At 39.6% G+C, this 27999-nt stretch overlaps 1 protein-coding gene across 1 annotated transcript; it reads right to left on the minus strand.

The window, feature by feature from the left end:
- Nucleotides 1-1742: 1742 nt before the first annotated feature.
- MATCAP2 (microtubule associated tyrosine carboxypeptidase 2) lies at nt 1743-27859 on the minus strand. Its single transcript, XM_069859852.1, has 7 exons — nt 27787-27859; nt 20454-21136; nt 11260-11403; nt 8942-9074; nt 7503-7808; nt 6531-6628; nt 1743-2246 (listed from the first exon to the last, which is right to left on the minus strand). Exons 1-7 carry the CDS (start codon nt 27809-27811, stop codon nt 2085-2087), a joined length of 1551 nt encoding a protein of 516 aa, XP_069715953.1. The 5' UTR covers nt 27812-27859; the 3' UTR covers nt 1743-2084.
- Between the last annotated feature and the right edge of the window lie 140 nt (nt 27860-27999).

Consider the following 27999-nt stretch of genomic DNA (forward strand, 5'->3'; position numbering starts at 1 on the left):
AAACAATCTCTGCCCAATTTACTCCAAAGGCAGCTTTTGACTGCAATCTTTTACTTGACCTCATTCTTGCTGCTTCTGGCAAAGGAACCAATATCTGGAGCACATGGATGTGTTACTGAAAATGATTCCTGTCAGGCTGCTGAAATACCATGTCTGCTCAGCACAGCTCTGAAACAAAGCTGGGCAGGCAAAGTTATCAGTGATCAAACTAGACAGCCTGAATGTGGGAAGGAGAGAAAAAGGACTTTTATTTCTGTACACAGAGGCTGAAAGGCTTTCAGCTCGTGAATACTGACAATACAAAATTAAGGCTGCTGTGGGCAATTCTTAGTCCCTGCCTTGAAAGTAACCAAATTTAGTAAATTTATGCTTGTTGAACGGATTTTCTAAGCAGTCAGCCAGCCAGGCACGGCAAATGCACCTGCAATACTATCTAAAAGGCAGCTGCTTTTATGGGATTATTCAAAAACTTTCAGACCTCTTGGCCAGCTAAGAGCTTTTCCTCACAGATTTTCCTATGGATTGGAAAATGGGTTCTTAAGACTTTGCTGTCATGGCTGCTAATGTACTGCGGGTAAATTAAGGTGGGAGGGATATTCCATCCATTTCACTAAAGAACAGAATAAGTGGGGAGGGAGGGATATCAGGGCTCAGGTCCATGCAGATGTGGTGCAGAGGAAACGTTGGCTCCATCTACTCACCTTATCCAATGCCAGGCCTGTTACCAGTGGGCCAAAGCAGAAGAGGAATAAATGGCAGATGCCCTGTCCAAATATCTCACTAGTTTCTGCTTAGCCTTTCTTACCATAGCTGCTTCCCAGAGGAGTAAAATGGCAGCTACTAGAATAAAACCCTTTATCAGAGTACTTATAGGTGCCAAACTCAATTTGTTTCAATAATTCTGTAATATCCTGGAATCAGAAAATGTAGTTTATGCAGCAAGTCCTCCTGCGTCACCTAAGCTATTGCTCATGTGACTGGCTGTGCCTTACAGTAAGGTGCTTTCTCTTCTTGGTTCTGGATATAGCACCGTCAGTAAAAACAGAGGTAAGGTTGCTTCGGAGTGGTGTAGCACTTCTGTTGGTACACAGGAATAGGGCACTTGTGAGTCTTCCTTTCCCTCCATTCACATCTTGTTTCTTCAATGAGCTCTGCAAGCTCAAACTTGCTGTAGCATGGAGGCACCGCTCAAAAAGTTGACTCAATCCTCTGTGGGCTCAGATGTCCCAGAGAAGAAGTGGATGTTGCCTGCTGTGCTGAGTCATGTCCCTGTGTTCCTGAATTTATTTAAAACACTTAAGTCATGAAATCACAGTTCTGCCTGATCTTTCTTCCAAAATACTGCCTTGTTGAACATCGTACACATTTGTCCTCAAAGGAGGGAAACCTTTTCCAGAATTCAGCTTCCTCAGACACATACTACACAGATGATGATGTGGAACAGTGTAACTTTTTGAGGGTATGAAAGGGCTTTGCCACCTGCTCACAGTCATGAAAATAGTGATCTCCAGGTAAAAAAACCCAAAACTCTTTAAACCATTACAGAGCTTTGATGCTGTGGCACAAAGACCTGCTTCTGTGCGCTTTGTCTTCAAACTTTCTTTAGTCATTGCAATGATGACTAAATGGGAAAGAGTTACGCAGACAGCGATGCAGCGTAATCTACAGCAGTTCTACTGTTATGAACCATAAGGAATATGACCAAAGATGGGGCAAACACAAGTGAACTAAGGGAGAATTTCTCCTCTTTCTCCTTTCCTCCACCTCTAAACCTGGGTGGCAAAAGGCAGTATATTACAAAAGACAGCACCGAGCACTATGTGTAAGCATACAAAACAGAGTACATGATTGGACAGATCACTGCAAAGGAATTCCCAAGCCAATTTTTTTAAAATGCACAAACTCTTTAAAAAATAATCAGTATACAAGCACAATACAAAGGGAACATAAAGGGGCTTTTTCTGAATTCTACGTATTCTGGCAACCCTTCCCTCCCACTCCACCTCTCGCAAGTCCATTTCTGCAAGCTCTGGGAAATCCAGTTCTACATCCTCACAGAGTAAATGAATGGTGGGCTAATACTGTTAATTTATGAGATCCTGGAGCTCCTCATCAGTCAGCTCATTGACTTCCATGATCTTTTCCAAGTGCTCCATATAACGGGCATGGTCTTGCAAAAAGTGTGGTACCCTCATGTTCTCAATCACAGCTAATCCTTTCAAGCGGTCCACATCCTCATATGAGATCTGTAAGGAAGGACATGGGTTAAATTTGGACTCTAGTCCTGTTACATCTCTGCTGCAGTTCTAAATTCTCTTGTAGATGAGAGCAGAGGGGGTGGTGGTGTTAAATGTTTGTGATCATCCTTTGAAAACATGAGTATCTGCGTGCCTCAGTAGAAGATGCAAAAAATGTAATTGTAGTAAATGCCTCCATGCTTCCAGACTCTGCTTTTGATTCAGTCAATAGACTCATAGGAACCTGAATGAGAATGACCTACAGCAGCTGCAGGAATAGAGAGGGAAAGGATGGAGCATGTGTCTTGGAGTCTCCTCTCAAAGACGTGGAAAGATTGCCATAAGAATGGATAAAACACTGTGACAAAGACTGAGGAACCTGAAAGGGAGTGCAGGATGGGCGTGGCATGGGAAGCAGCCAGGCTCTGGCTTTGGGAAAGGCATGGTGCCAGCCAATGTGAACTCTCATGTTTCCGTTTTCACTAGCAAATGTGCTTATGCAAAGCTAAATTAAAAATGCACCTCTAGTAAGTAACTAGAGCATGGGCAACCCTTAAGCATCCCAATTCATTTTGCTTTACCCATGCAATGGCAGGGCAGAGACTAGGTTTGCCCCTTAGGTTTCAGAGCCTTCTAGGTTTAGGTGTGAAACTCTGAAATGTTTTCCAGCTACTACAGATCCAACCACCTTCTTTTTTTTTAATAAAAGCTGAGATTTTTCTCCATAGTCTTACAATTCTACAAGCTAGGACTTAAAGTCTTGACCTCACAGTAGCTCTGGGAGCTGTGAATGATGATCCAGAAAGGATGAATGCTCTGGCTGTGCAATAGCTACACAAGCTGCTCTGCAAGCACAGAACAGTCCTTGGGGCAGCTATCCGGTGCAATGAAACTTATGTGGTTGCCGCTTTGTCTACAAGCTGCGTGTTCTGGGCACCCTACAGACAGACACATATGTACTGTCAAAACCCACAAGCCGGGCTGTGCTTACTAACTGGCACATCCTATTTCCGCATAGCAGGTTTGTGCCAGGTGGCTTGAGAGTGAGCCTGCTCCTTCCAACCTTTTTACCCCATGTTTCCTCTAAGGAGCAGAGCACTGCATGGTCAGGGTTCGCTGGAAACAGACTGCCCTTTTAGCAGGTGATGGTTTCTACTCAGAAAAGATTAAAGTGAGCAAAAATGACCCACTAGTGTGTGAGTGGCACAGAAAGGCCCTCTGGAAATACAGGACAGTGTAATTCAGATTGCTAAACCTGCTTCATAGAGGCAGTCAGAGACAGGTGCGCATCTCACTGATGAGAAGGGGAACAAAGACTGCAGAGAGAATGAACTTGCATCTGAGTGTATGTGTGCTTCTCTGGCTGCAATAACAAAGTACATCCTGATTAAAACCTATGCCCAGGTTTACTCAAGTCACTAAGATACTGCTGTTTGAAGATGTTGTAGCATTACACCTGTTGAATGCATTTAAAAGTAGATAGAGAGGAGCTATACAAAATCATACCGTCTCCTCTCAGTCTGGAGACATATGAGATCAAATACTGACCCTCTCTCCTGTCCCACCTTGAAATTCTAATTCTTTTCCTCCCAAAGAAAGGAAAGAAAAGGGACCCTTTCCCCATCATATTTATGATCAGGTGTTTCTGTTACTGCTGCCACCAAGAAACAAGTATCTGTGATGCGAGGTATAGTTTGAATGGGATGTATTTCCCCAGACCTGGAAATTGCTAAAAAAATGACAAAAGTTACCACCCTGAGGAGATCAAAACCACAATCTCATCCTACTGTAGCAAGACGTCTTCCTTACTACATGCAATCAAAATCATTGTACTAAATAAAAAAGACTGAAGCTAAAAGATACTTACTTAGGCTTTTTGTAATGTGTCCACATTCTTAGGAAACACAATAGTAGGTGACATTTTGCTGCTTTTGCTTTTTAAAAGTCTGGTAGTTACGCTGTACTAAAGTGCAACTGATATCTGCATTCTATTTCTCTTTAATATTACTTGCATGTGATTATTACATGAATATTTTGCAGTGCTTCCCATATTCAATTCTTTCCTGCAAAGTTTTAAAACTGCTCTTTCTAAAACACACCTTTTCTCAAGCTTCAAGCTCAGCCACTACTAGGAATGCTCAACAGTTTGCATGTGCTCTGTTTCCACACACTGCTCTCCTAAACCCTGTAAGTAACGTCAGAAGTATCAAGAAGGCACGGCTGCCTCCATCAGCCAGGTCTCCAGCACTCAGATGGGAACAGAAGACACAGAAACTTCAGCATGGCTCTGTCTTAAATACATTCACATGAGAAAGTAGTGCTCCAATTTTACAACTGTGTTAACTACCTACTAAAGCACAGAAGCAATTAATTGTCAGCAGTATAGTTGACTGCTTTTGTTTCCGGTTATGTTCATACTTTTATTGTATTTGTAATGAAAATATGCCCAAGGTAGGCATGCAGAGAAAGATGAGCTCATTTGTTGAAATAAAACACTGAGAATCATCAAAAGGCAATCAAAATTTTCCCACTAAATGCTAGGCTTCCCTATGTTTAAATCCTGTGCTTTTTCTTCTCATCTGGAAGATGTGCCAGCCAAGCTTAATATTCCTTTTGGAACAACCTGATCCCCCTATTCTTCCCTAAACAAACAAATAAATCACCCTTTAGAGAGGTGGTAAACTTATAATAACCGCAGGCTAGACCTCAGTGCAAGTTTCTACACTTAAGGAACTCATTTCTCCTAAGACTACAAGGAGACACTGGAGTGGGCCCAGTGAAGGGTCACTCTGAGGAAAGGCTGGGAGAGCTGAGAAATAGCAGGGGAATCTTACCAGTGTGTAGAAACACCTGATGGGAAGGAATGACAAGGAAGTGGGGCTCTTCTCAGTAGTGCCCACTGGCAGGGCAAGAGGCAATGGGTACCAGTTAAAATGCACAAAATTCCGTCTGAACACAAACCACTTTTTTTATGGTGAGGGTGGTAAAACACTGATACAGGCTGCCCGTAGTGTTTGTAGAGTCTCCGTCGGCGGAGAAATTCAAAGCCCAACTGGACATGATCCTGGGCAACCTGATCTAGCTGACCTTGCTTAAGCATGCGGGTTGGATTAGATGATCTTGAGAGGTCCCTGCAGACCTTAACTGATCTGTGATGCTGAGAGCAAGCACTGCTCTTATCCACAGATTTTCAGTTTGATTGCAGAACATGCGTGCAGCAAAACTACTCACAGTAGACTTTAAGGGCCCATGATTTTAGAAGTTGTAAAGTGAAGCACTTAAAATTATCATACTGCTGGAGTTAAATTGCCTGTAGACCCTTAACATGGATCCTTTGCCATGTGGATTATGGTGGAATCTGTAATTATATGAGGAGTGACTTATGTTTCTGAAGTGGCTTGACAATCCTGCAGAGAAAGGGATAAAGCGGGACAGGAACGGGACAGGAACAGCATATGTTGCAGAGACTTATCTGACAGTGCTATTTTAATTCTCAAAGCTTCCTGTCTTGGTTCAGTTACCTAAATAGCTTCACTCACCAATATGGATGTTTCTGAAAATAAAGGCAAAACTTCTTAAATCTGGACTAAAACCCTCTACCATACCTTTATCATCCCTAGATTGCCAAGTAGGCAGAAATGTTGGTATACCACCTCTAAGTGCAAGCATAACAACTTTAATTTGAATCCCAGTTTATGTGAGCATGAACTGTGAAAACTTAGCAATCCAAGGATTTGGTGCAGAAAGTGTGAAAAAGTTTCTGCATTTAGTAAGACTTTGAGAACAAACAAGAAATGGCAGTTTGAATGGACATAATGTATGTTATGTGAATGCAGAAATACCATGTATTCTGGGGGAAAAAAATCTGATGTTTTAAAAACTTCAAAGGTACCATCAATGAAATAAATTTGAGATGTAAAACTCTTCACGGTGGAAAGGAATGCATTAGCATCAAATGGTTAATTTTGTTTTCTACTTGGACCACCACCTTATCACTTCCTCAACACAGTCTTGTTGTACTGAAAGCTAGTTAGTACCCTGTAAAGGAAGGAAAGGAAAGTCTGAGCATTATGACCGTAAAATCTTAAGCTGATAAGTGAGGAATGAGGAAAAGTTGGTAGAAATATTTAGGACCTCTAAATATTTGTAACTTGTGTTGTGTAACACAAGGTGCTGTATAGAACAGAGATTTCTAGATCAAAATGAAACACAGCACAATGACTTGTAGCTCTTTATTGGCAGGCTTGCTGAAATGATGAAACTGTTCCCTTTGATAAGAATGAGTCCACTCACCTTTCCAAGGGCTGTCAGAAGATGGAAATCAATGGACTCCCTGTATCTCAGGATTCGGAGGATGCCATCCAAGTATACCTGATCCTTATTGAAACAGCCTAAAAGGTATTGAGATGCATTGTACTCTATCAGGGTTTATTCAAGGTATATTCTCAGATGCCATTATAAGCAGAACAATTTTATTTTTAAAAACCAGATATTTATATCCCAGACTTTGAAAAACCTTCTCAAAACCTAACTAGAAGGCAAAACCAGCCAGCCAGAGAAAGAAATCAAATACAGAAGATGGTGTCTGTGAATATCCACAGCAACACTACATCTCTTTTAACAAACATGAAAGGAGGTCAAATCTAAGTATTACTGACTCGGTTTAAAAGTGTCACAGATGTGCATTTTCAATTTTGTTCTCAATAGCAGAAATTTTTCTGCCTCATTTCATAGAGTGTGGACTCCCATTCCGCAGTGAGCAGGGACATCTTCAACTAGATCAGGTTGCTCAGAGCCTCATCCAGCCTGGCCTTGAATGTTTCCAGGGATGGGGCATCTACCACCTCTCTGGGCAACCTGTTCCAGTATTTCACCACCCTCAGCAAGAAAAAATAATATCCCTAATATACAGTCTAAACTTCTCTTTTAGTTCAAAACCGTGAATCCTTGACCTATTGCTACAGGCCCTGCTAAAAAGTTTTCCCTCATCTTTCTTACAAGCCCCCTGCAAGTATTGGAAGGCCACGGTAAAGTGTCCTCTGAGTCTTCTCCAAGCTGACCAACCCCAACTCTCTCAGCCTCTCTTCAAAGAGGAGGTGTTTCAAGCCTCTGATCATTTTTTGTGGCCCTCCTCTGGACCCACTCCAACAGGTCCATGTTTCCTGTGCTGAGGGCTCCACAATCATTACATGATGAAGGAGCTCTGTGCATATTCTGAAAACCTCTCTGAAGTACAAAAACAGAGAAGACAAACAGGGAACCCACCTGGTTGTGATGTGTCAGTCCACCCTCTCTTGGCTCGTACACAGTAATCCCACCTAGTATTGGGGTCCTTGACAAACTTCCCCACATCCTGGAAAAGCTGACTGAAGGACATTTGGCTAGCCTGATACACTGTGTAGTAGAGCAGGGCAGCTCTCCAAAGAAAAGGGTCTTTGCGGAACAGGACACTGTGAATGCTCGCTAGCCCCTCTTCAGTAGGGTTGATTGGTTTTAAGCCGTGTTTCCTACGTCCATTCCAGTTGCACCAGGGCTGGCTGTTGTTGTTAAAACCCCGAAAATAATGAGTTCCTGAAAAGAAAGGAATATGGGGCTCAAAACAGTAGCATCTAATAATTAAAAAAAAAAATTATAAAACATAGAAAGAGATTCCTATTCAAAACTCTGAACTGGTAGGATAGGGCATGAGGAAAAGTGCCAATTTTAGCCCATCTACAACAGAGACTACACGGTGTAATTATTTACCTGCTGACTGCAAGTGGCGTTCCTGAAAGTGCCTAAGGAATACAAATGTCAGCAGGATTTGAGTTCCCAAATCCATGGAAAGGAATTTTCAAAAGTTTCTTACATGCTGAATGCCTCTAACATAGGCTAGGCATTGTAGTGAACAGAAGGAAGGAGAATCAAAGTAAGGGGGCAGAAATGTTTCCTCTTGAAGGTGACTAAACAGCCTTACTGCAGTCTTGAGAGAGGCTATCGCCCCTTAAATCTGAGTGTTTCAAGGCAATTGCAGGGCTTATTCTTCAGTTGAAATTCAAGCGCTAGCCAAGTATATCCAGTTTTGATGTACTTAATTCACAAATTCACTCAGAAGTTTGTGGAAATTTTCAATAGGGCTGGGCTAACCTTGTGTAATGCAAAATTAAGGCAATCTTAAACAAGTTTAGGTCAATGGGCAAATTATACCTAAAGCATGCCTACATTTTCAAGCAGTGTAGTAAAACAGAAGCAGATTTGTAAATTGAAATGGCTGGTGCTGAGGTTGAAGTCACGCTATTTTTGTCTCCCTTTTTTGACTGCAGAGTAGCTCTAAGTTGCTCTCATGAGCAAAACATCCCTGAGCAGTGACAGCACAGAAGATATGCCCTGGAGCACAGCCTCTGGGCTAGCATCATCTGATGCATGTGAATCTCAGTGCAGTAAGTGGGACTAGCTGGTAGACTCACTTGAAAAGCTCACTCCTAATCTGACCTAAAATGCCAATGTACATGAACTCTAGGAATCCTCAAGGGGGATCATCTTCCTTTTACTGCATGCTGCAGTGATAAACAGGTTTCTCCTTCGCACACCTACAGCATGGGTTCTTTAGACAGGGAGGTTCCCTCCTTCTGTATTTGTGCAGTGCCTGGCCCATCATTGCAAAAATAAGTAATAATGCATGCAAGTACTCCCCTTTGCCTGAAGAACTGATATCATGCTCATACCAATTTCATGTCTCAGCATCCCTTCAAGCCAGTGTTCTCGCGCAGTGGAGATATTGATAGTGAGAGTGGGACGGCCATTCACCACTGTCATTGAGGCTCGGGACAGCAGGTCCTCCGTGAGATGGACCACAATCTGAAGACGAGAGAGTTCAGACAGCAAAGAGCTCTCTTTTCACTCCTGTTCTTGCTTTTTCCTTTGACCCTTCCATTATTTCCTTTCTCTTTGTTCCCTTGCCATTCAGAACTCTTCCTTGCTACCCGCAATCACCAGTTAGACACTTCAGACTCCACTGAACTATCCTAGTCACCTGCACTGCTGACAAAACCTCAGACTTCAGTGGGACTCAGCATGAGGGTTAAGATACACGGACGTGAGACTAAAATCTAATACGGTAACACTGACGAGATTCGGAGGGGCAGGAAGCAATCATATGCAGAGTAACATTCAATTTTATGAACTGTGTCTAATTATCTTGCTATTACTGATAACTGAAAAATATTAGATAAGCACACATAAATTGACCAGGTATCTAAACAATTAACTATCTGAAACCTTCTAGTCGCAATTCCAAAGCCACATGAATGAGAGGGGGAAGCACTGTGTACTTCGTTTCCTGATACACAATGCAGACTTGAAATATTATTAAAATACTGGTATAATTTTGGTTTATATAGGAATGTAGTTCTTGTTTTCCTGTTTTCTCTTGGAAAATTAGTTAACAAAAAAAAAAATCAAACCAAACCCAGAAAACAAAACCAAAAACAAACCTGCCCAAGAAGGAAATTATTACATATTGATATATTTCATTATTTGAGTTTTAAAACACCTTTTAAACAACTGATTGGCCAGGAGAAGGGAGACTTTGAAGACTAAACAGCTTTCCCTCTTCATGTAATGCCTAAAGAACAGTACTGCTCAGAAGAGTACAAGGGAGAGTACCTACAAGAGATATTTTTTTTAATATAAAAGTGAACAAAAAAAGGACATGGGAATCAAAAGCATTAACATGAAACTTCACTGTATTCAAAATCCACTATTCAGCTTCAAGTTCAACGGCAAACAATCAGTCCCCTAAAACTCATATTTCAAACTCAGGATAGACAGGTATATTCTAAAATATGTAGATTTAAAGCACAGGTACCACTTAGCTTTATTAACATCTCTTCAGCTGGAGAGAGTATTTCTGTAATATTTTAGACCATACTAAACATCATGCGTTAAGACTGTTTTTGCAGAAAAAGCAAAGCATTTCATTAAGGACATAGAATGCTTCTTGAGAGTGTATCCTACTTCCATGAAGATGAACTAAGACAAAAATGAAAACAAAGGGAGATAAAAGCACAGCAAAGACCAAAAATATTTTTATGCTTGCTCTAAACTGTAGCTTTTTAATCTCAGTCTTAGAAACAGAGGTAAAATATGGCATCAGCATTAAATTACAGTCTCGCAAAAAGGTGTGATGAGTTTAAAAGTTTCTTCAAATGATACTACATTTATTATTAAACTTAGTGTCATAGACTCATAGAATGGTTTGGGTTGGAAGGGACCCTTAAATGTCATTTTTGTATCTTGATATCCCATTCCAGACTCCTCTTGCTCACTGCCAGTAATCTCATCCAAGTTTTGGACTGTGTCAGCTGGTGTTTTCATTTGGAATAATTCTCTTTTTATACATTCAATTTCATCTGACTTTTCCAAGCAAATCCATGTAACTCAGTCAAGCTGGACTTCTATATTCTCAAATATAGGAAACATGAATTTTGCACAGGGCTCTAAAAAATTATATGGTTAAAATCAGGAAAAAACAGCTCCCAAACCAACTCAACAAGCCAACATCTTTCAGACATATTTATTCACTTGTGTCATTTTCATTTGTGTTGCTTCTTATAAATCAGTCTAGGGCTGCTGCTTATTTTTCTTGGCCTTTTCTTAACTCTTTCCTTTGGTGTAAGTAATTTGATGCAAGAGAACAGATGACAGAACCCATGAATAAATGGAAACTTGCTGGTCTCCAAGTAGCTGAAAAAAGGAGGGAAGGAAGGGTGTCGTTCTTGGGTACTCCCAAAAAAGGTGAATTTAAGAACAAGCATATATGAATCAGGAAACAGGCTCAGAGAGACGGCTGAAGTATTCACAAGGAATTTACATCACTTGAATTGTTAGAAAATTAGACTGGGCACAGACAGGAGAAAAATATGATGTAAGGAATATTCTTGTAATTATGGAGGAAGGGCCTCCCAAATGGTCTCTCAGGTCCATCCATGTAATTTCTAACATCTACATAAACGTTTCTTTCCTGACCCAGTGTATGACTTACCTCACCAAGACAGCCTTCTTTCACCATATATTTCCTGACATGATTCCAGATACGACCTTTGGTTAGCAAGCTGCCTCCCGTGGCCTGTTCAAATTTTTCATAGCTTCCATATTTCTGCAGTGTCCGCTCCATAATGTTAATGGACTATAAAGTACAAAAGGATAGCAAATATAAATGCAGTGAGACACCCATGTGGGACTGGCACGCATATGCTTTCTCTGCCTCTCAATCACTCTCTCTTTTTTTTTTAATCTTTCTTCTTTTTTTAACTCATTGGAAGTCACTATCGAACTTCAGTCATTAGATACAGGCTGACACATTCTGTAATAAATTTATAATATCTTCAGTAATACATCAATGCTAAAGTACTGAAAAAGGATTCTGATCAACTCATCTCGGACCCACATAGATCAGCATGACACAGATTATTATCAGTCTAGTGAAATAATACTAATTTACCCTTTAATTTTGGGAATGTTGTATAACTCCCTTGTAAACTAGACATAACAGGTCAAAAGGACATTTGCTGTTTGTCAGCATGATTCTTTTTATAGTTTTCCAAAGAATTTTACAAAGGTCAACTATTACTGTCATTTCACTTCATTTCTTGGTATTCTCTAATTTAGGAATGCTGAACCTCGAATAAGCTGGTGTATAACTATGATTTTAACAATAATATTTCTACCAAAAATGTCTCCTTATGATGCAAACCTTTCCACTGTGGGCGTCTGTTTCAGAAAGAAGGAGAGAGAACAGGAACTTTATTCACAGAACTTTCTTTAAACCTTTCATTTAAATCATAATACTTCTTTATAATCCCCCTCATTAGATAAATCAAGCGGTATCAACAATTCTGTTACATTTTGCCGCTATTATAGAAGAAGTCCCTTGTGGGTGGTACGCTGAGCACAATGCCTGTAACGTGATCTGAACTCTGCATGTTGAAAAAGTTACTGGTGGGGTGTGAAATGCTCATACCTAGTAATCTATGTCCCAACATGTTGATTTCACACTCTTAAAAGAAAATGTGGTATGGAATAAATCTTGCCCAGCAAGAGCCCAGCTACAGGGATCAGCTTTTTTTCACAGATATGATAACAGAACCTCCAAGAGTCTCATAGAGGGGAAAAAATATTACTATTACCTTGAAAAATTAATGTTCTTGCTAAGAAAATGCCTCTAATGATGAAGGTGGAAATCTTGCAGCCTGAATCTCTTTATCTCTTTTTATGTATGAAGCTGATAACATGCTTGTTGTTTCCAGCTATATAATTCTGACATTGTCAGATTGACTTATTGTGCACAAAACCAGGATTCATTTTGTGTCTCTCACAGCTACTAACAATCCTAGTGTAATTTTTTAGTCTGAAACTAAGAAACACTAAGTAATTGCTACTGAAAGCCACAAATGCTAGCTAGATCTATTCTTAAAGTCCTGTAGCTCTTTGAGAGAAATGTCAATTACCTGAATGCCAAAGAAATACCACACCTAACGTTTAGTATTTCTTTGTCTGCCTCCAATACTTGTTAAATTTGAAGGGTCTCTTGGTCAGATCTGATTTTTTCTCGTCAAGAATGAAGAAAGCAGCATAATTTACTTCCTTAGCACAGATTTTAAAAAAGAGGATTAGGTTAAAGGATGATGTTATTTTGGGGACTTAAGCAATTTGGAAGAGAAGAATCACCATGAAGCCAATCAGTGTTGTTACATGAACCCTGTCTCTTCCCACTGCCTCCCGCATGGCTGAAACTCCCTAGCCACCATGCTAACTCTGATTGTAGTTTCAGGCTCGACAGGGACTTGCACTGGACTCACCAGGGGCCTGGTAACATTTGGCTGGTTCCCAGGATCTGGCCTGTTTGGGCAGCTGTGCCCCTGCACTTGCATAAGAAGCAGATGTTATGAAGAAAGGCACCAAGGACCACATTATCTTTACTTTTTCAGGTTTTCTTTATGAGATCAGATGTCAGGATGTCTGAAGAAAGGTACCATAAAAAGAGGAACGCTGTGCCACCACCTGAGCCACCGCAAACAATTTGGCTTTGTGTCTTTTGTTACAACACCGTATGCAATGAGCACACACAGCAGCACAGCTCCACGTTGTGTGTTATGCAGCCCCATTCAGCACCAAAACGGGTAACTCCCAGGAGAATCAACAGGCACCTCACAGACCTTTGGCTCATTCTTTTTTCAGAGAAAATAAATCCTACTGCTCCTAAAGAAAAGAGGTGATGGGACTGCTGCTGTGAAAACTGCAAGTTCATTCTGCAACTTAAAAACAAATGGTGTTTTCCAATATCAATGTATCAAAAAAAGAGGATACACCTTCATCTGGTGCAACTGGGTAGCTCTGGCATCATATTGCTGACTCACTGCTGCAGGTATCTGACAGAGGTTCAGTGCTGTTATTTTTGCAGTTACTCCTATTACCATATCGCATAGAAATAAGAATAATGATAACTACACATCTGTACTGGTGACCTAAAAGGTAAAAGGGATTTTGGATCCCAGTAACTTTCCCATACTTTAGGTCTTGTACAAACACATAGGTGTGGCAGGAGCTGAAAGATAATAAAAAGAGAATAGTGAGGTCTTTCTACGTCACTAAATAATATGGTTTTTTCTTAGGAACAGTCAAGATTTAACATTGTTTGTCATTTTAAAAATGACCTCATATAAATGAAGTAAGGTTAGTGTCTAAGTATCACATTAATCCCTCATGCAAGACCTAATGTTTCTGGAGACTAATGACACTTGCTTCTAGCAAAATTTAGGATCAAAGGCAGGATGTAAAGAACAAATCAGGGCAAAATCTAGTTCTTGTTTAATAGCTTGTATGTTTTCCCAAAGTGTTTTTTCATGTTTTAGGTATATATGATTTTTTAACTTCTAAAACCAGTAGGTTTTACAGTGTCTGCAAATGCAGAGGCATTTTCCTGCCTTACACAAAATCCTTCCTTAAAGAAGTAATCCAAAAATTCTTTCCCCCTGTCCCAGTTTATTCTCAGCCAGCAGCCTGAGTTATGCATGACAGAAATTATTGTTTCCTTTGTAAGATGCCAGATCCTTATGCTACCTACTAGTTGTTTAGACTGTTGGTTTCTCTGAATAATTAACTTTTTTTTGCTCACTCTGAAACAGGTCATCTCTGAATTAATGTCCTCGCATGAAATTTGTCTTCAGTACTTGTTGATATTAAAAGTCAATTAAGTTTATTAGATTAAACACACTAAGTACCCACTTAAATTCTTGGATGCTCAAGTTCCTTTGAACATGCACCGGTGATTTTCATTCCTACATAAAGACATGATGACCAGCAGCACCACATTTTGTCTCCTAATCTCCTTCTTTTCTTTCCACCTCTTCTTGTGGCAAATTCTATCTCTCCGTAATAAATTCTGGGGGACAATATCATTATTAGTAAGCTTTTATATGAAGAATCAATATGCAACAGGGCTTGCCAGAGAATTGCAGTCCCTGGAGCAGCTACACTATGTGATGTCCCCTGAACCCTCATTTTCTGAGACAGGTCTTTCTGCATTCACCTGTGTGGTTGTACAGAACGGCAAGTCCCCTCAAAAGTTTTCAACTTTGTGACTTAAAACACAATTGATCCTGTTGTTGTAAAAGTTTGGTCTTAATTCTTTGAAAGCTATTAACTGCAAAAAGTGATGCAGAGATGGATATTATTTTCAAAAACCACTAGGATTCAGTCCTTTCCCTTCTTAAGGGTTTTTATGGCATCTTGCAGAAAGTACCCTGCACTAGGCTTCATCTCTTACTAGTAAATCAAAAAAGACCAAGATATATGGTCAAGTGCTGGAAGGGGCCCTTCCATTGAACTGAATGGTTGGTAGCCCCCCAACCTGAACTCCTCTCTCAGGCCACTCTTGGATCATGCAGGTATTGGGTTTCCCAGTAGGACCAAGGCCATTGCATTCTAATGCCCATTCATCCTCTCTGCAAATGAAGCATCAAGTCCAGTTCAGTTTCATATAAGACAACAAAAAAAAAGCTTTTCTGACAACGTGATGGCAAAGCCTCTGGATGGAGAACAGGCAAGTGAGATTCACAGGCTGAAGGAAGCCAATGAAGGCAGCAAAAGATAAGCAGTAGGCTTGAAGAACAGCAAAGACACTTTACATACTTTTTGAAAAAAGTAAGAAAAATCTAGAGTGCTAATCAAAGTAGAATATAGGGGTGGATGAGAGCAGGTTTGATGGAGCAGACAACTGCCAAAAACCATTTGAGAGTAAGGGAGTAGTTTCTTCTTAACATGAAATCTCATTAAAGGGTATGCAAACGTCATTAACCAGTTCTCAGTTTTGACACTGTTTATAAAGGCATTACTACTATGTGATGCAGCTTTACATAGATTTGTTTGGTGATGTTATCCCAGAGGACTCTCCTACCTTAGTCACGGTGCAGGTATTTTCTAAAACCACCTCACCAGAACAAACAGTGAACACAAACTTCCTGCTTGACCGCTTCTAATAGCAACTCCCTGGAGCCGAGACCTACACACACCAAGGGAAGCAGCATGAGTTTAGAAGTCAAGAGGTCCAAACCCTAGCTCCTCCTGCCTGCAGGCATCCTCCCAAACTTCTGGGCAGTTTAAGGCTTTTCCTAAAATGCTGCAAGACACTTGAATCAACAGCACAATAGATCTGGTTTAATCCCTCTTTTTGCTACCAAAGAGCGCCAAAAGAAGCAACAGCCCAAGACAAGTCCCAAAGACAGACAACTCTACTGATGCTGCAGAAAGTAAATGACACAGAAGCACTAACAAGAGCAAGACAGGCTCCATTTTATCGACAGGTTTAGGTGGTAGTGGCGTTTTTAAACAAATTATTTACAGCCAAGTAAGTGCCTGAATCCCAAATCTCTCATGTGCAGCAATATAGCTTGGTAACTTGAGTTATTGTTGATACAGGTACTGATAAGAAATACTCATGAATTGTTTGAAGCAACCAAGTTAAAAAATGAGCTCAGTGACACAGGAGTCTGCTCTACATTATCACTTTCTTCCCTGCAGAGCTTATTTGCTGTAGGGAAAAACTTCCCAGCTGCTTCTTTAGGTAACACTAAGCTGTACCAGATGGAACCTGTTAGTCTAATCAACAACCATAAAATGATGGCTGCCAGCCTTGTTGGGTCAAGTGGAAAGAAGTGGAAAAGGTAAGAGAAGATTTTTTTTTTTTTTTTAGGCTAGTCTGCTTAGGCTGTAGTAGTTTGAGTTTCATTCAGTGTTAACAGAGGCTTTGAAATCCTTTGTAAGAAACTAAAAATTAACACTCACTTGTGTTTTGTATGAAACTGTGTCCTGAAAAAAATCTATACTCCTACAGTAATATCACCACAAGTGATCTACAGTCTCGTCTAGTGGAGGAGAGATGTTTGTGTAGGACCCTGAGAACTTAAGCTACTTGGATGGCCTGATATATTTTGTGTTATGCAGTAACACACTTTATCTACAAAACTGAGTTTAGGAGGAATTTATTACTAGTGGAAAATGAGGTGTTTTACAATTAAGCATTTTCACAGCTAGTGATACATTACTGAATCTTTAATATGCCTAAGTTGTGACATCACCTGGACATTGCAAAAGATTGCTCAGTATTGAACACCATATTGTTTAGCTTACCAGCTCCAACTATTTTTCCAGCATCTGATAAATTTGTTAATTGTAGGCTACTTGTATTAATAACTTTGAAAGTATGTAATAGAAACGCTTAAAATAAAACCATTTATATATTAATTCAAAACTGCTACATTTTTAATGAGCATTAGGGAAAAGGGCACACAACTCATTCTTTCAGAAGGGGAATTGCTCAATCAAAAAAATTACGATTTTTTAAAAAAATATATACATATATAAAAATAGATTTCCTGCCTTCATGTGCAATTCAAAGAAATAGGTGTTAACACACAGGTTATGTGAAGTTGCAATCTACTTGCTGATTTTGGTTCAGCAAGTTGCAACTGTTAAGCCATCTGCTCTGCATACACTGGGTACAATTACTTCTAGCTAAGTATTGCCAGCTCTAGCATCTGTGCAAAAATAATGAACACTTTAAGTGTTAAGAAAACTTAACAACGAAGAACAATTATTTTGAGCCAGTAGGAGTGCTAATTAGAAAACTTTCATAGCACTTACACTGTTGCTGCACTGACCTTGAAACACAGCAATGAGTATTAATTTCTGTAACATTAGATGTCAACCAATATGAAGAGTTGCATTCTGATTTTTTATTCTCAAGTTTTCTTCCCTAAAAACACATATTGTGTGACTCCTGAAAGAACTGTATTAAGATGAAAATAAGATAAAGTAGAAAGAGAGAAACAAAGCAACAGAGCAAAGTATGAGAAACAATAAAACCACTGTTTTCAAATGTATTAATAATTAAAAAATACTTATTTCTGTGAAAAGTCAATCGACAAAAGTGCTGGGCTGTGCCCAAGATTTAAAATTTTTGACCTGACTTGTGCCCTGGGCATGAAGTGGGTGCTCACAAGCTTATGCATTCCCCATTGCAGCATTGCTGCGTTAATGGTTTGCAGATCCATAGTGTTCTCTGCCTTTAAAAAAAACCCAAACATATGACACAGGGTGTGATTCATCTTCCAGATATCTTACAGTAATGCTACACTAAGCAGTTCCACAGACATGCACAGAAGTAGAAAGGGCAATAAGGAAACACAATCTGTTTCAATGCAGGTTATGTGCAGCAGTGGGCAAAAATATTTTTAAAATTTATTAAAAAGTCCCCTAAAATATCAGGTTTTGAGCTCATTTCACTGAAATATCCTAAAAGCACTCTACAAAATTGGCGAGTTATGTCAGTGAAAAGCTGGATTTTGGTCACAGAACAGCACATAAATATATGTTGCTGTAACCACCTTTTATAAAATAAAATAAGAATAATTTCATTTCTGTTCACAGAAAGAGGAACTTCCTAAAATTAATACAGCAACAAATGAAAGCCAAAAATATGTTAATAAATAAATAAAATTTATCCTTGTTTCAGAAAAGAGGATGACTATGTGCAGTTCTGGTTTTATTGCAGACCTGAATCTTGACACTGTGAGTACTTTTTTTGCAACTGAAGTCATCTTTCATGAACTTAACACTTCCTATACAACTTCCTATAGCACTTCCTACATGTTTCTTCTGACAAGTAAAATCTGCATGGGGAGAAAAAATAGAGCACTGAGGAAAAGCAAGTGCTCATGAGATATATGCAGATTAAAATTTTGACTAATGCTGCTTTTCTGGGATGGTAAATTTGCATGAAATGAAATTCAAATTTGCGTGGAGATGAAAATGTCTAAAGCTAGTCGTAGATAAAAAAGGAGAGAGTGCCACCTGCTGGGCTTGGAGTTGTGTTAAAGCTGCTGCTTTGGTCACCTTTGTGAAGTGCAAGATATTGTTGCTCATTATTTTTAGGAGTTAAACGCTGAAGAAATGCTTTTCTTGCTAAGAACTTCTGTAACTTAAAATAAATCTTATGAAACAATTTACATCCTTCTTGGTAAGTCACAGAAATATCATGCTTCGTTGAATATTAAACCCTGCACTTCTTTTTATAAAGTTTTTATAAAGCCTTTGTTTTCCCATGCTTTGTATGTACAGGGAAAAGGATAGAGTTACAAGTCAGAATACTATTGAAGAATTATTCATTATTAAAATATTCATTATTTTGTGGATGCTTTTAATAAAAGGGTAAATCAAGACAAGCCTGTTTCATAAAAACATCATGCCATAAAGTAATTTTTAAGGCTTGGCTACCTCATACTGAAAGGGATAATTTGTATTCAATTCAGTTTGGCAAATTAATTATTGTTGATTTGCTGTAATCTCTGATTAATGTTGCTAGTATTGCTGTAAAAATCAAAGGAAAGCTTGCTAAAAGGCTTTAGTCAAGGAGAAGTTTTACTTAGTGTCAGTGTGATTTAGTTGGTTCTTTAGAAGTATGGAAGCTGATTTTAAGAACATAACAGGTGTTCTCTGTTCTCATAAAGCAAATAAATTCTTAATGAAAACCCAGAGTTTTTTAAATATTTGGGTATTTACAATGTGAAAATGCAAACCAAGTCTTATAATACAATGACTTAATGGGTACTAACACCTCTGTGTGTTCTTGGATTTCAAAAAAATAAAATCAGTGTCTTCACAAGTCAAAAGTCAGTTATTAGAATATGGTACTTTAATTCATATATGCTTTCCACCTGCAGTTTTGTGGGGTTTAAAGTAAAATATTCATATCATAAAGAAGCGAATTGCAAGATCTCTTCCCAAGTTAAGAATCACTTGAAACATGAGATTTGCTGTTTAGAAAAGCCTGTCAGACCTATATAAGATCTTTTAAAATAATTTTAAAATAGCAGAAGTGGAAAAAGAACTGGTTCTGTTTTTATATAGATAAGCATTAGTTTTTGTCATTTAGGTTGAAGTTGAAAGTGAGGTTTTTGTTGTTCTTGTTGGTTTTGTGTGAGTGTTTTTCTTCTTTGTGAGTTTTTGTAACTCATAGACAGGCAGGAAGCCCGGGTAGTTGCACAGAATGGGAATGCCTCTAGCTCTGTTTCCACTACGGCTGCATATTAAAAAAAAGAAGGTCGGGGGGAAGGGGACTGTCTTTTTAAATCTTACTTCTCTCTGGAATGGAATTTGGCTGCTGCTTCACCCAGCCTAATGTATATGCAAATATCCTTTCAAAGTATATTACAACAAGGAACATCAACATATGCTTAACCAAACTGTGATTTCAAATACTTCCTATCCCCTCCCTCCTATCCCTCTCTGTCACCAAGAGGACTGGCAGGGCTTCCACACTGTTTTTTTCCCCTCTGTTTATTAAAGCCTATTTCAGCATTGTATTTTTCTTGTATAGGACTCGGCTTCATTGCCTAAAAAGCTGTTCTGTCTCACATTATATTTCAAGTAAACCCATTTATAAGGAACTATGCCTTTACCCTACAGAATCCTGGAAACGTTGGGAAGGCTTTCATTTTTTAATCAAAAATATTTTCCTTCATTTTTACTATTTTTTACTATTGTAGTCTCATCTTTGATGCATTTTTTCAAATGGCCCAGAATGATGACACGGAGAAACAATTTCCTACAAACAAAGTCACCTTAGTACGTGTAGGAAAAACACAATCTGTGGATAAGGAGGATAAAAAGTAACTATACCTGCTTAAGAAATCTGTCAGATGCGTGGCTGTGCTTAGCTAACACATTTGGCAGAGCAGGGTTTGCATATTCAAATTGAGGATTGTATGTGAAATCTGACTGGAAGAACTTCATCTTCTCTTTCTCCACATTCGAAGGCTTGATTGCAGTCAGTAAACAGAGTTTTCGGCCAGAGACATCACCTTCTTTTCCATGGTTTTTTGAGGACTGGGATTGCTTTGGTTTTGTTAGATTAAAATGCCTCTTTGTTCTACTTCTTGGTCGAGATGGCAGTCCTACGCTGCTCCCTCCTACTGAAATACTGTTTGTAAACTTCATGCTAGTAGACACTGGGCTAGCAACGATGATGGATGGCTGCCTATTTGTACAGTACCGTCCACTGCTGAGCAAGGGTAGTGGGACTTTGATTTTGCGGTGCTCATTGCTTCGCAAGGTGGTAGAACACTTAGTAGTTTTTCTGTGTTTCTTGTGGTGAGCAGATGACTGCTTTTGAGTGTGGTGTTTTTTCTCCTCTTTGCTCTGCATAAGGACATTGTAGCTACTGGTTCCTGTTGTGAAAATGTCCTTAAGGATCCCAGAAGGTGGGTGCTGGAGGCTGTTTTCATTATTAATGCTCAGCTTATGTTCTTCTGGACTCCAGACTGATTTCTTAGAAAGCTCTATCTTAGGCCAGTGAAGTTTTTCTGCATGGAAGGGGTGGAAAAAAAAAAAAAGCTGAGGACAAAGTTGATTGTTCCACACAGCAATAAGTAATCCTAAGGATTCGAGACTGCAACATAAATGAAACACAGAATTTGTCTTAATTGAAGTCAGATCAGGTTAATCTTGACTTCTAGACATATGGGAGAATTGTGTGTGTGTATCACTTTTGAACAATTAAGACTGGGACTTGCAAGATCCAGCTAAACAAGTATTATATGTTTTCATCTCCATCCATGAGCGCAGTTTGCACCTAACAACTAACACTTTTCAGGGCTTTATAAATGTTTAATGTTACGTTAACAAAGTTTTGGTTTTGAGCAAAATCTGCTGATCTTTATCATGCACGGAAAACTTTCTGCATGGATAAAGAATAACTTAAAAAATAGGAAACAGTATAGGATAGGATTACGTGAGCAGCATTTACAGTGAAGTCCCACAGAGATCTGTGCTGTGATATAAGCAGTCTTGTGTGGTCCCATCTGCAAAATCTGATTCACAGAAATTATTCTCAGAAAGGATGAGAACATTGGAATGGGCCAGCCACTGTGAACAATTTACACCACCATATGAATAGTAATAAAAGTTTAAAAGACTTCGGTTTCATGTATTCCTTCTTAACACCAACAACAAGCTATATTTTAAGAGGAATGAGAAGAGAGATCAGCTAGTTATGCACACATCCCTGAGAATCCTTAAAGACAACATTGTCATTTCATCTATGCAAAGTCATTCTACATTAACACTGGCTTTAAGAAAACACTTGAGAAGAAACATTGTAAAGTAAACTGAATGCAAGAAATGAATAAAGTTCCTTTAGTGAAGGAACCCTCCTTTCTTCCTCTGACCCCTGGTATAGTCTTCAGGGGAGACAGGTCCTGGTGCACAGCAGCTGCAGAGAAAGGTTGTTGAGGCTTAAAACTGTTTTTGAGATTTGTGCTGGCTTGTTAGACAGAAGTGATCTCTCTTCACTAGTTTTAACTATCTCTTCCTCTCCCCAATCAGTTCATTGTGGAATGTTGGGTGAGCCAAAAGAAAAGGCACAAATAAATTGTGCCACAGAGAAATGCTTCCTACTTCTGCACTTAAAATGAAAGAATTCACAGAACAGGAGATATGGCCAGAGCTTGATTAAAGACCGCAAAGGGATTTGAGCTTCAGCCCACAGTTAGTTATACATAGCTGAGCTGTAATTACTTTACATACAGTAATTATACTCTGAATGGCACATTAGCAAGAGATCATTAAAAGCCTCCAAGGGGAAAAAAATCGATAGTAGTTTAATTTTGACATTATTTTCACAGTAAAATTAGGTTTTGCTCCCAACATAAGCACTGTGACAACATTTCATGCTGTTGGACCTCTGTCAGTTCCATGTCAATTTGCGTTCCTTGGTTCTCCTGAAGATACTGTTCTAAAAAGCAAAAGGACAGAGGTCCTATTTGCATGAACATAAGATGAGAAATCTGCAGCCTGGGTTTTTTCTCCACTGGAAAGAGACGTAGAAGCATTAGATTATTTCTGCCACTAAAGCATGTGTATCTTCTGTAAGCTCAGTTTTGCTTCACAGTAAATTTGCAAATATACTTTCTATGCTTAGGGCAGGAACAGAGTCTGTGGTGTTTCTGTTCAAATTCTGTTAGATCACTCTCCTCTTGTAGGTAACAACCTGCCTACCTGGCTTATCTTGCTTTATCATGAGCTGTAGTGGTGAGGACCACACAGCTCCCATGACAAGGAAAACAACATGAAATATGCAGCCAGGATACTGTGCAGTGGGTGTTCACTTCTGCGTTTATCTTTCTACAAACAACTGATTAAAAAGGAGCTATTTTTTTGACAAACAAATAAGATGACAATTTGCACATATTTCTTGGCAAATATTTAAGACTGCCTTCAGGCCTGTACTAAATATTACAGTATGGGAATCCTTACTTCTAAGAAGCATAAATTAAAAGCAAAGTTTCCAAAATGTCTGAACACAGAAATATTACATTTCTGAGCATGTGACTTCGGTTTTGTAGATAAAATTGATGTTGGAAACTGAAAAGCTGCTTCTTAAAATATCGATGAGAGATGATAATGTAAAGCGGTGGTAACACTTCACCTTCTCTACTAATCAATTCTCAAAAGCCACAAAGAGCAGAGAAGCTTTAAATTGCAACTATACAGGGAATAATTTGTATTAATAACATACATGTATCTGTGAAGTCATAAACAGAAAAGGAAAAAAAACAAACCCAAACAACCAGAAACAGGATCCAAAGGAATAATTAAAAATTACCTTAGCCTCCCCCCTGCCAAACTCATGTCAATGCAATACCAAAGGCTCATGACAGTAAACTTTCATAGCTAAATGGTACAGTTGGCCCACGATACATGCATTTATACTAGATCATTTCTGAACAACACAAGTCAGAATTCTTCTCCAAGTGTCACAAATTGTTGTTGAGTGCTGAATACGCACTGGCAAGTTTCCCATGCACATGGTTGGTATAAAAAAATAGCTGTTCCCAAATCTGCAGTTACTTTATACATGCAATCTTGTAGTGAAGTGATTTCTCAGCTGCCAAACTGTGTCTGTCCTTAATTTTCTTCTGACTAAAGAAGGATACTGTTTGATGCGTATTTGTGCTGAAAATGTAGGATCAGCAGATAATCCAGTAGATCTGAAAGATTATATTAGATAACACTGTAGTTTTCACAGGAGTCATTTAACCGCTGTTCTAAATTTTTTTATTGGTCCTGTGAATATCATTATTCTACAAAATAAACTAGAAAAATACTTGAGACAATGTCAAAATTGTGTTGCAAACCACCAAATTCTGAAGTTTTTTCCAGTACATGTGTTTAATCTGTAGTAGTTATCATGTTAAACTCACTCACATCTGTAAATCAGGCAGCGTCAACCAAACTAAAAATACACTGTCTTCTAGGCATCTCAGTTTACTAAACTATATCCAAGTTTCCAAGGATTAGCAATGCCTGGTGACTGAAAAAGAGGTCTAGTATTCCAAATATAAAACCACTTCATTGCACAACCCGTGTTCTGAATGTGTGCTTCAGTGTTTCAAAAAGTACAGAGATAACATATTGCTATAAAGCAGCCAGTCAAAGAATGGATTATGAGCCCACATTAATTACATAAATTGACTAGCAGTGATTTCCAGCTTTTAAAGTCTGGATACCACAGGACAGATGCTAGCAGATTAATTCTAAAAGGTCTGGAAAAAGCAAATTGACATCCACTGTACAATGGCATAACTCTATCCCGCATATCATGCTGTATATCATACAGGTTTTCTCTTTGGTATCTCAGGTGTTCTGAGATGTAAAACTTTGAATTTACTGACTTTACATATTTCAGTCTTTGCAGCAGAAAACAGCCAAGGAATATAAACTCAAGCTTTCAGTTACCTCTGAGAACCTCCTTAAAAACATGTAAGTTCTATACACAGATTCTCTGCATTGATCTTGCTTTCAAACACTCAAAATCACAAGGCCTCAAGTCTTTCAACAATAAAACTTGCCTAGTGTCTCCCAAGAAGACTTTCTATCACATTTACTACCATTTATTGATATTTTGTTCCTCTCTGCAACAGCACAGTAATAAAAATATGGGTCCTAGGGACTCCAATGAATTACTAAATAAATCAGTCTGACAGGTTTAGAGTGGAAGGTGATGTAGAAACAAGCAAGAAGCAATAAGGGGCAGAAGAGCTGCCTGCTTCCGTTTTGTCATTGGTAAGGCCAGAAAATCCTCCTGTTCAGAGGAAACTTGGTCTCATTGTCTTGGGCTGGAGTAGAACTCTGCCCCTCTTTGGAGCAGCCTTGCAACATCTAAGTTGCACCTCAGTTGCTAGCTTTGAATCTCGTAGCATGGGAGACACTGGCTAATCTTGTCAGAGGTTATTTAAAACAAATGTTAAGGTTTTATTATTGGCTTCTACCCTGTAGAAAGTGATGTATCGAGCTACTATTTTATTAAATTAATACATGTAGCAAAAACCCAACGTAATTTTTTTTTTTTTTTTTCCAGATTTTGGAAAGTGCCATAGAAAAAGCTTCCTCTAGGCTACTGGGTAGCTACTATCCAAGCAACTTCTTAAATACCTGCTCTGTAGGTGGAATTAGGTGAATAACAACAGATCTTTCTGGGTATAGATCTCTCTCTGCCCAGCCAGCCTTGCTCCAAAAAAAAGGACAGAGCTCCTGTGGTTTTCAAGCAGCTGTCACTCAGGTTATATATGCATAATAGATAAATAATTTCTGAACTGTAGCTATGATTCTTGAAGTACTTAGAGAAGATGTTCTTGGTGCACTACCTCCTATATTAGGAATGTAATGATTTGAGACATTGTTTTTGGTTTTCAGCTCAGCATTTCCATTTTAGACTACACCTGAACATTTTTTTTTTCCAAAATTAGAAACAAATAGCTTGACTTGAATTTTAATATAGAAATACAAGTAGTGTAACCTTTCTGTCTACAAGTAATGAGAAAACAGTGACAATTGAAATGGAAAGATGAGGGAAAATACATGGATGTGACAAGCCATATACCATCTTTGACACATTCTGCAAATGTACAATTATATTACAAAGAATTCTTTCTTCAGTAATCTGGTAATGTGAATAGATTAACAACTATCTGTAGTTTATGAGCTCTAGGCCATATGGTTTGTGTGTGCAGAGACTGTAGAAAGAATATTCTGCAACAAGCAGCCAATCGAGAGTGTTATATATGAATCTGTAATGTTCCGCTGCCTCTCAAGTACTACAGGCTTATGTTTGCAGTTTAACAGAATCTGGCCAGAATCCTGTAGTACGTTTCCTCAACGCTATAAACACCCTTAAGGCTTACATACACTCAAGTTCTGAATAGAAAGTATCAGGTAACCCAAACAAAACAGCCCTAGCAGCTCTGTCTATACTGACTGAAAATGGTTTTGCTGTAGAATCAGTCAGTGACCTCCTATAAAAAGACTGATGCTAAGGTATTTTCTATTTTCATAGCAACTTAGTTATTATCTAGAGCCCACGTGATGTTGGGAACTCTGACATTTAACCCAAGATTTTTTTTCCCCAAAAAATATCCACCTATTTGCATTCCTTCTGTAACAACTCATCTGTTATTAGACTTTAATTCTGAGCTCCAGAATGAAGGGTAACTTCCATGTCTGACTCGTTAACTGTCAGTGTTTGTAAATAAGTCTGAAATATCCACTGTTTACAGGACTCATTGGCATGACATTAGATTGTGCAGTTTGCTTTTTCTTTTTAAAATTACAATGATACTGAAAAATGTACCCTTTCTGCCTTAAAAAGCAGAAACTGACTTGCAAGCATTTAATGGCATGCACGTTTCTGCACTGAGATATGACAGTATGTAAATGACTCCAAATTCAGATTCTTCAAATTAAATTATAGGGCACAGCAACAACCAGTAAAAGGAAGATTTGGCCCTAACAAAATCAATAACAAACTCCCATTCATCTAACAGATACTGGATGTAAATAGAAAATTGATTTACAGACAGATCTGCACAGGATGCAACTTTCACCCCAGGAGATCTCTAGCTTGCTCCACTGCTTCACAGGTGTGTTCAGGGTGATTTGATGGACGGGTACAGACCCCAAATAACTATCTTTCCTTTTAAAAAATCTCAGTTCTTCTAAGATTACAGTTCTTGTTGCACATCTCCAGGGATGCTGTCTGATTCTGTGAACTTTATTTCTACTCCCGCTACCAGAAGTAACAGCCTACTCATCTCCATGCACAGATGGGACGGCATATAAATTATGCAGAGAAAAAGTAGTTGCCAGAAATCTTAATTATGATTGTAACGGCATTGTGTGAGGCGACACTAAGACACCTCCACCAGATCTCTTCTAGATAGATTTCCCTATGACAAAATAACGCTGGCTTGAAGCAGCTGAAGGAGTGATGTATGAAATGACGTCAGATTTAAACAAGGAGTGGGAAAAAGGTGGGAAAAAGGTACTGCTGGCAGGTTTTCCTACATAGCACTGGAGGTAAAAGGTTTTGATACCACATGAAACTACTCCACATTACAGTTCTGTAGTCCCGGCACATGGTTTTATATACACGTTGTAAACATTCATAAAGTTCTCTGAAAACACAGGGGAGAGTCGAAGAGTGAAAGGCATCAGTGTAAGCAGGAGTATTTTTGATAGCATTTCTGTTCGCACACTTGGTCCTCGGGCAGGTTGGTCAGGGTCTCCTTTGTGTCTTTATTCCCACCTTTGGTTGCTGGGCAGGTGGGTCAGGGTCTCCTCGGCGTTTCTACCCGCCCCCTCGGTCCCTGTGCGGCTGGGCCGGGGTCTCCTCGGCGCTCCCCGCTGGAGCGCGGACCCGTGGCCGCATCCTCCGGCGGGTCTCCTGCAGCACCGTCCCTGCGGACCCTCCCCTCGCCCAGGTGCGCTCACGGGAACCCCCACCACCACCTTTTCGGTGTGGGGGGAATGGGGGGAATTTGTTTTTCCGCGCGGGAGCCGCTGCCGGGGCGGGGACGAGGGAGGGCAGGTGGGCGAAGCGGCGGCACCTCGCCCCCTCCACCGCCGCAAGCCCTCGGCCGAGCCGGGAATGCGCCGCTCTCCGCGGAGCGGTACTCACCGGTGACACGGATGGACTCCAGCATGATGCTCCCCCGGGCAGCGCCGCCGCTCTGCCTCTTTTCCCCCCGGGCGGGATGCCGCGAGCGGCGCCGGGCGCGGCCCCCACCGCAGCCAGCCCTGGAATGGGAGGAGCGCTCGCCCAAACATGCAGACTACAAGTCCCGGCATGCCCTGCGGCGCCCGGGCGCTGGCGCGGCCGGGTGAGAGGCCG

This window comes from Phaenicophaeus curvirostris, chromosome 6 (assembly GCF_032191515.1).
Source record: "Phaenicophaeus curvirostris isolate KB17595 chromosome 6, BPBGC_Pcur_1.0, whole genome shotgun sequence".
Lineage (NCBI taxonomy): Eukaryota > Metazoa > Chordata > Aves > Cuculiformes > Cuculidae > Phaenicophaeus > Phaenicophaeus curvirostris.

Coding starts and splice junctions, on each gene's coding strand:
- MATCAP2 (XM_069859852.1), bottom strand. CDS start 27,811: ATGCTGGAGTCCATCCGTGTCACCG. Junction 6,629..7,502: donor GACTGACACATCACAACCAG/GTGGGTTCCCTG, acceptor AATACCTTTTAG/GCTGTTTCAATAAGGATCAG. Junction 2,247..6,530: donor TTCTGACAGCCCTTGGAAAG/GTGAGTGGACTC, acceptor CCTTCCTTACAG/ATCTCATATGAGGATGTGGA.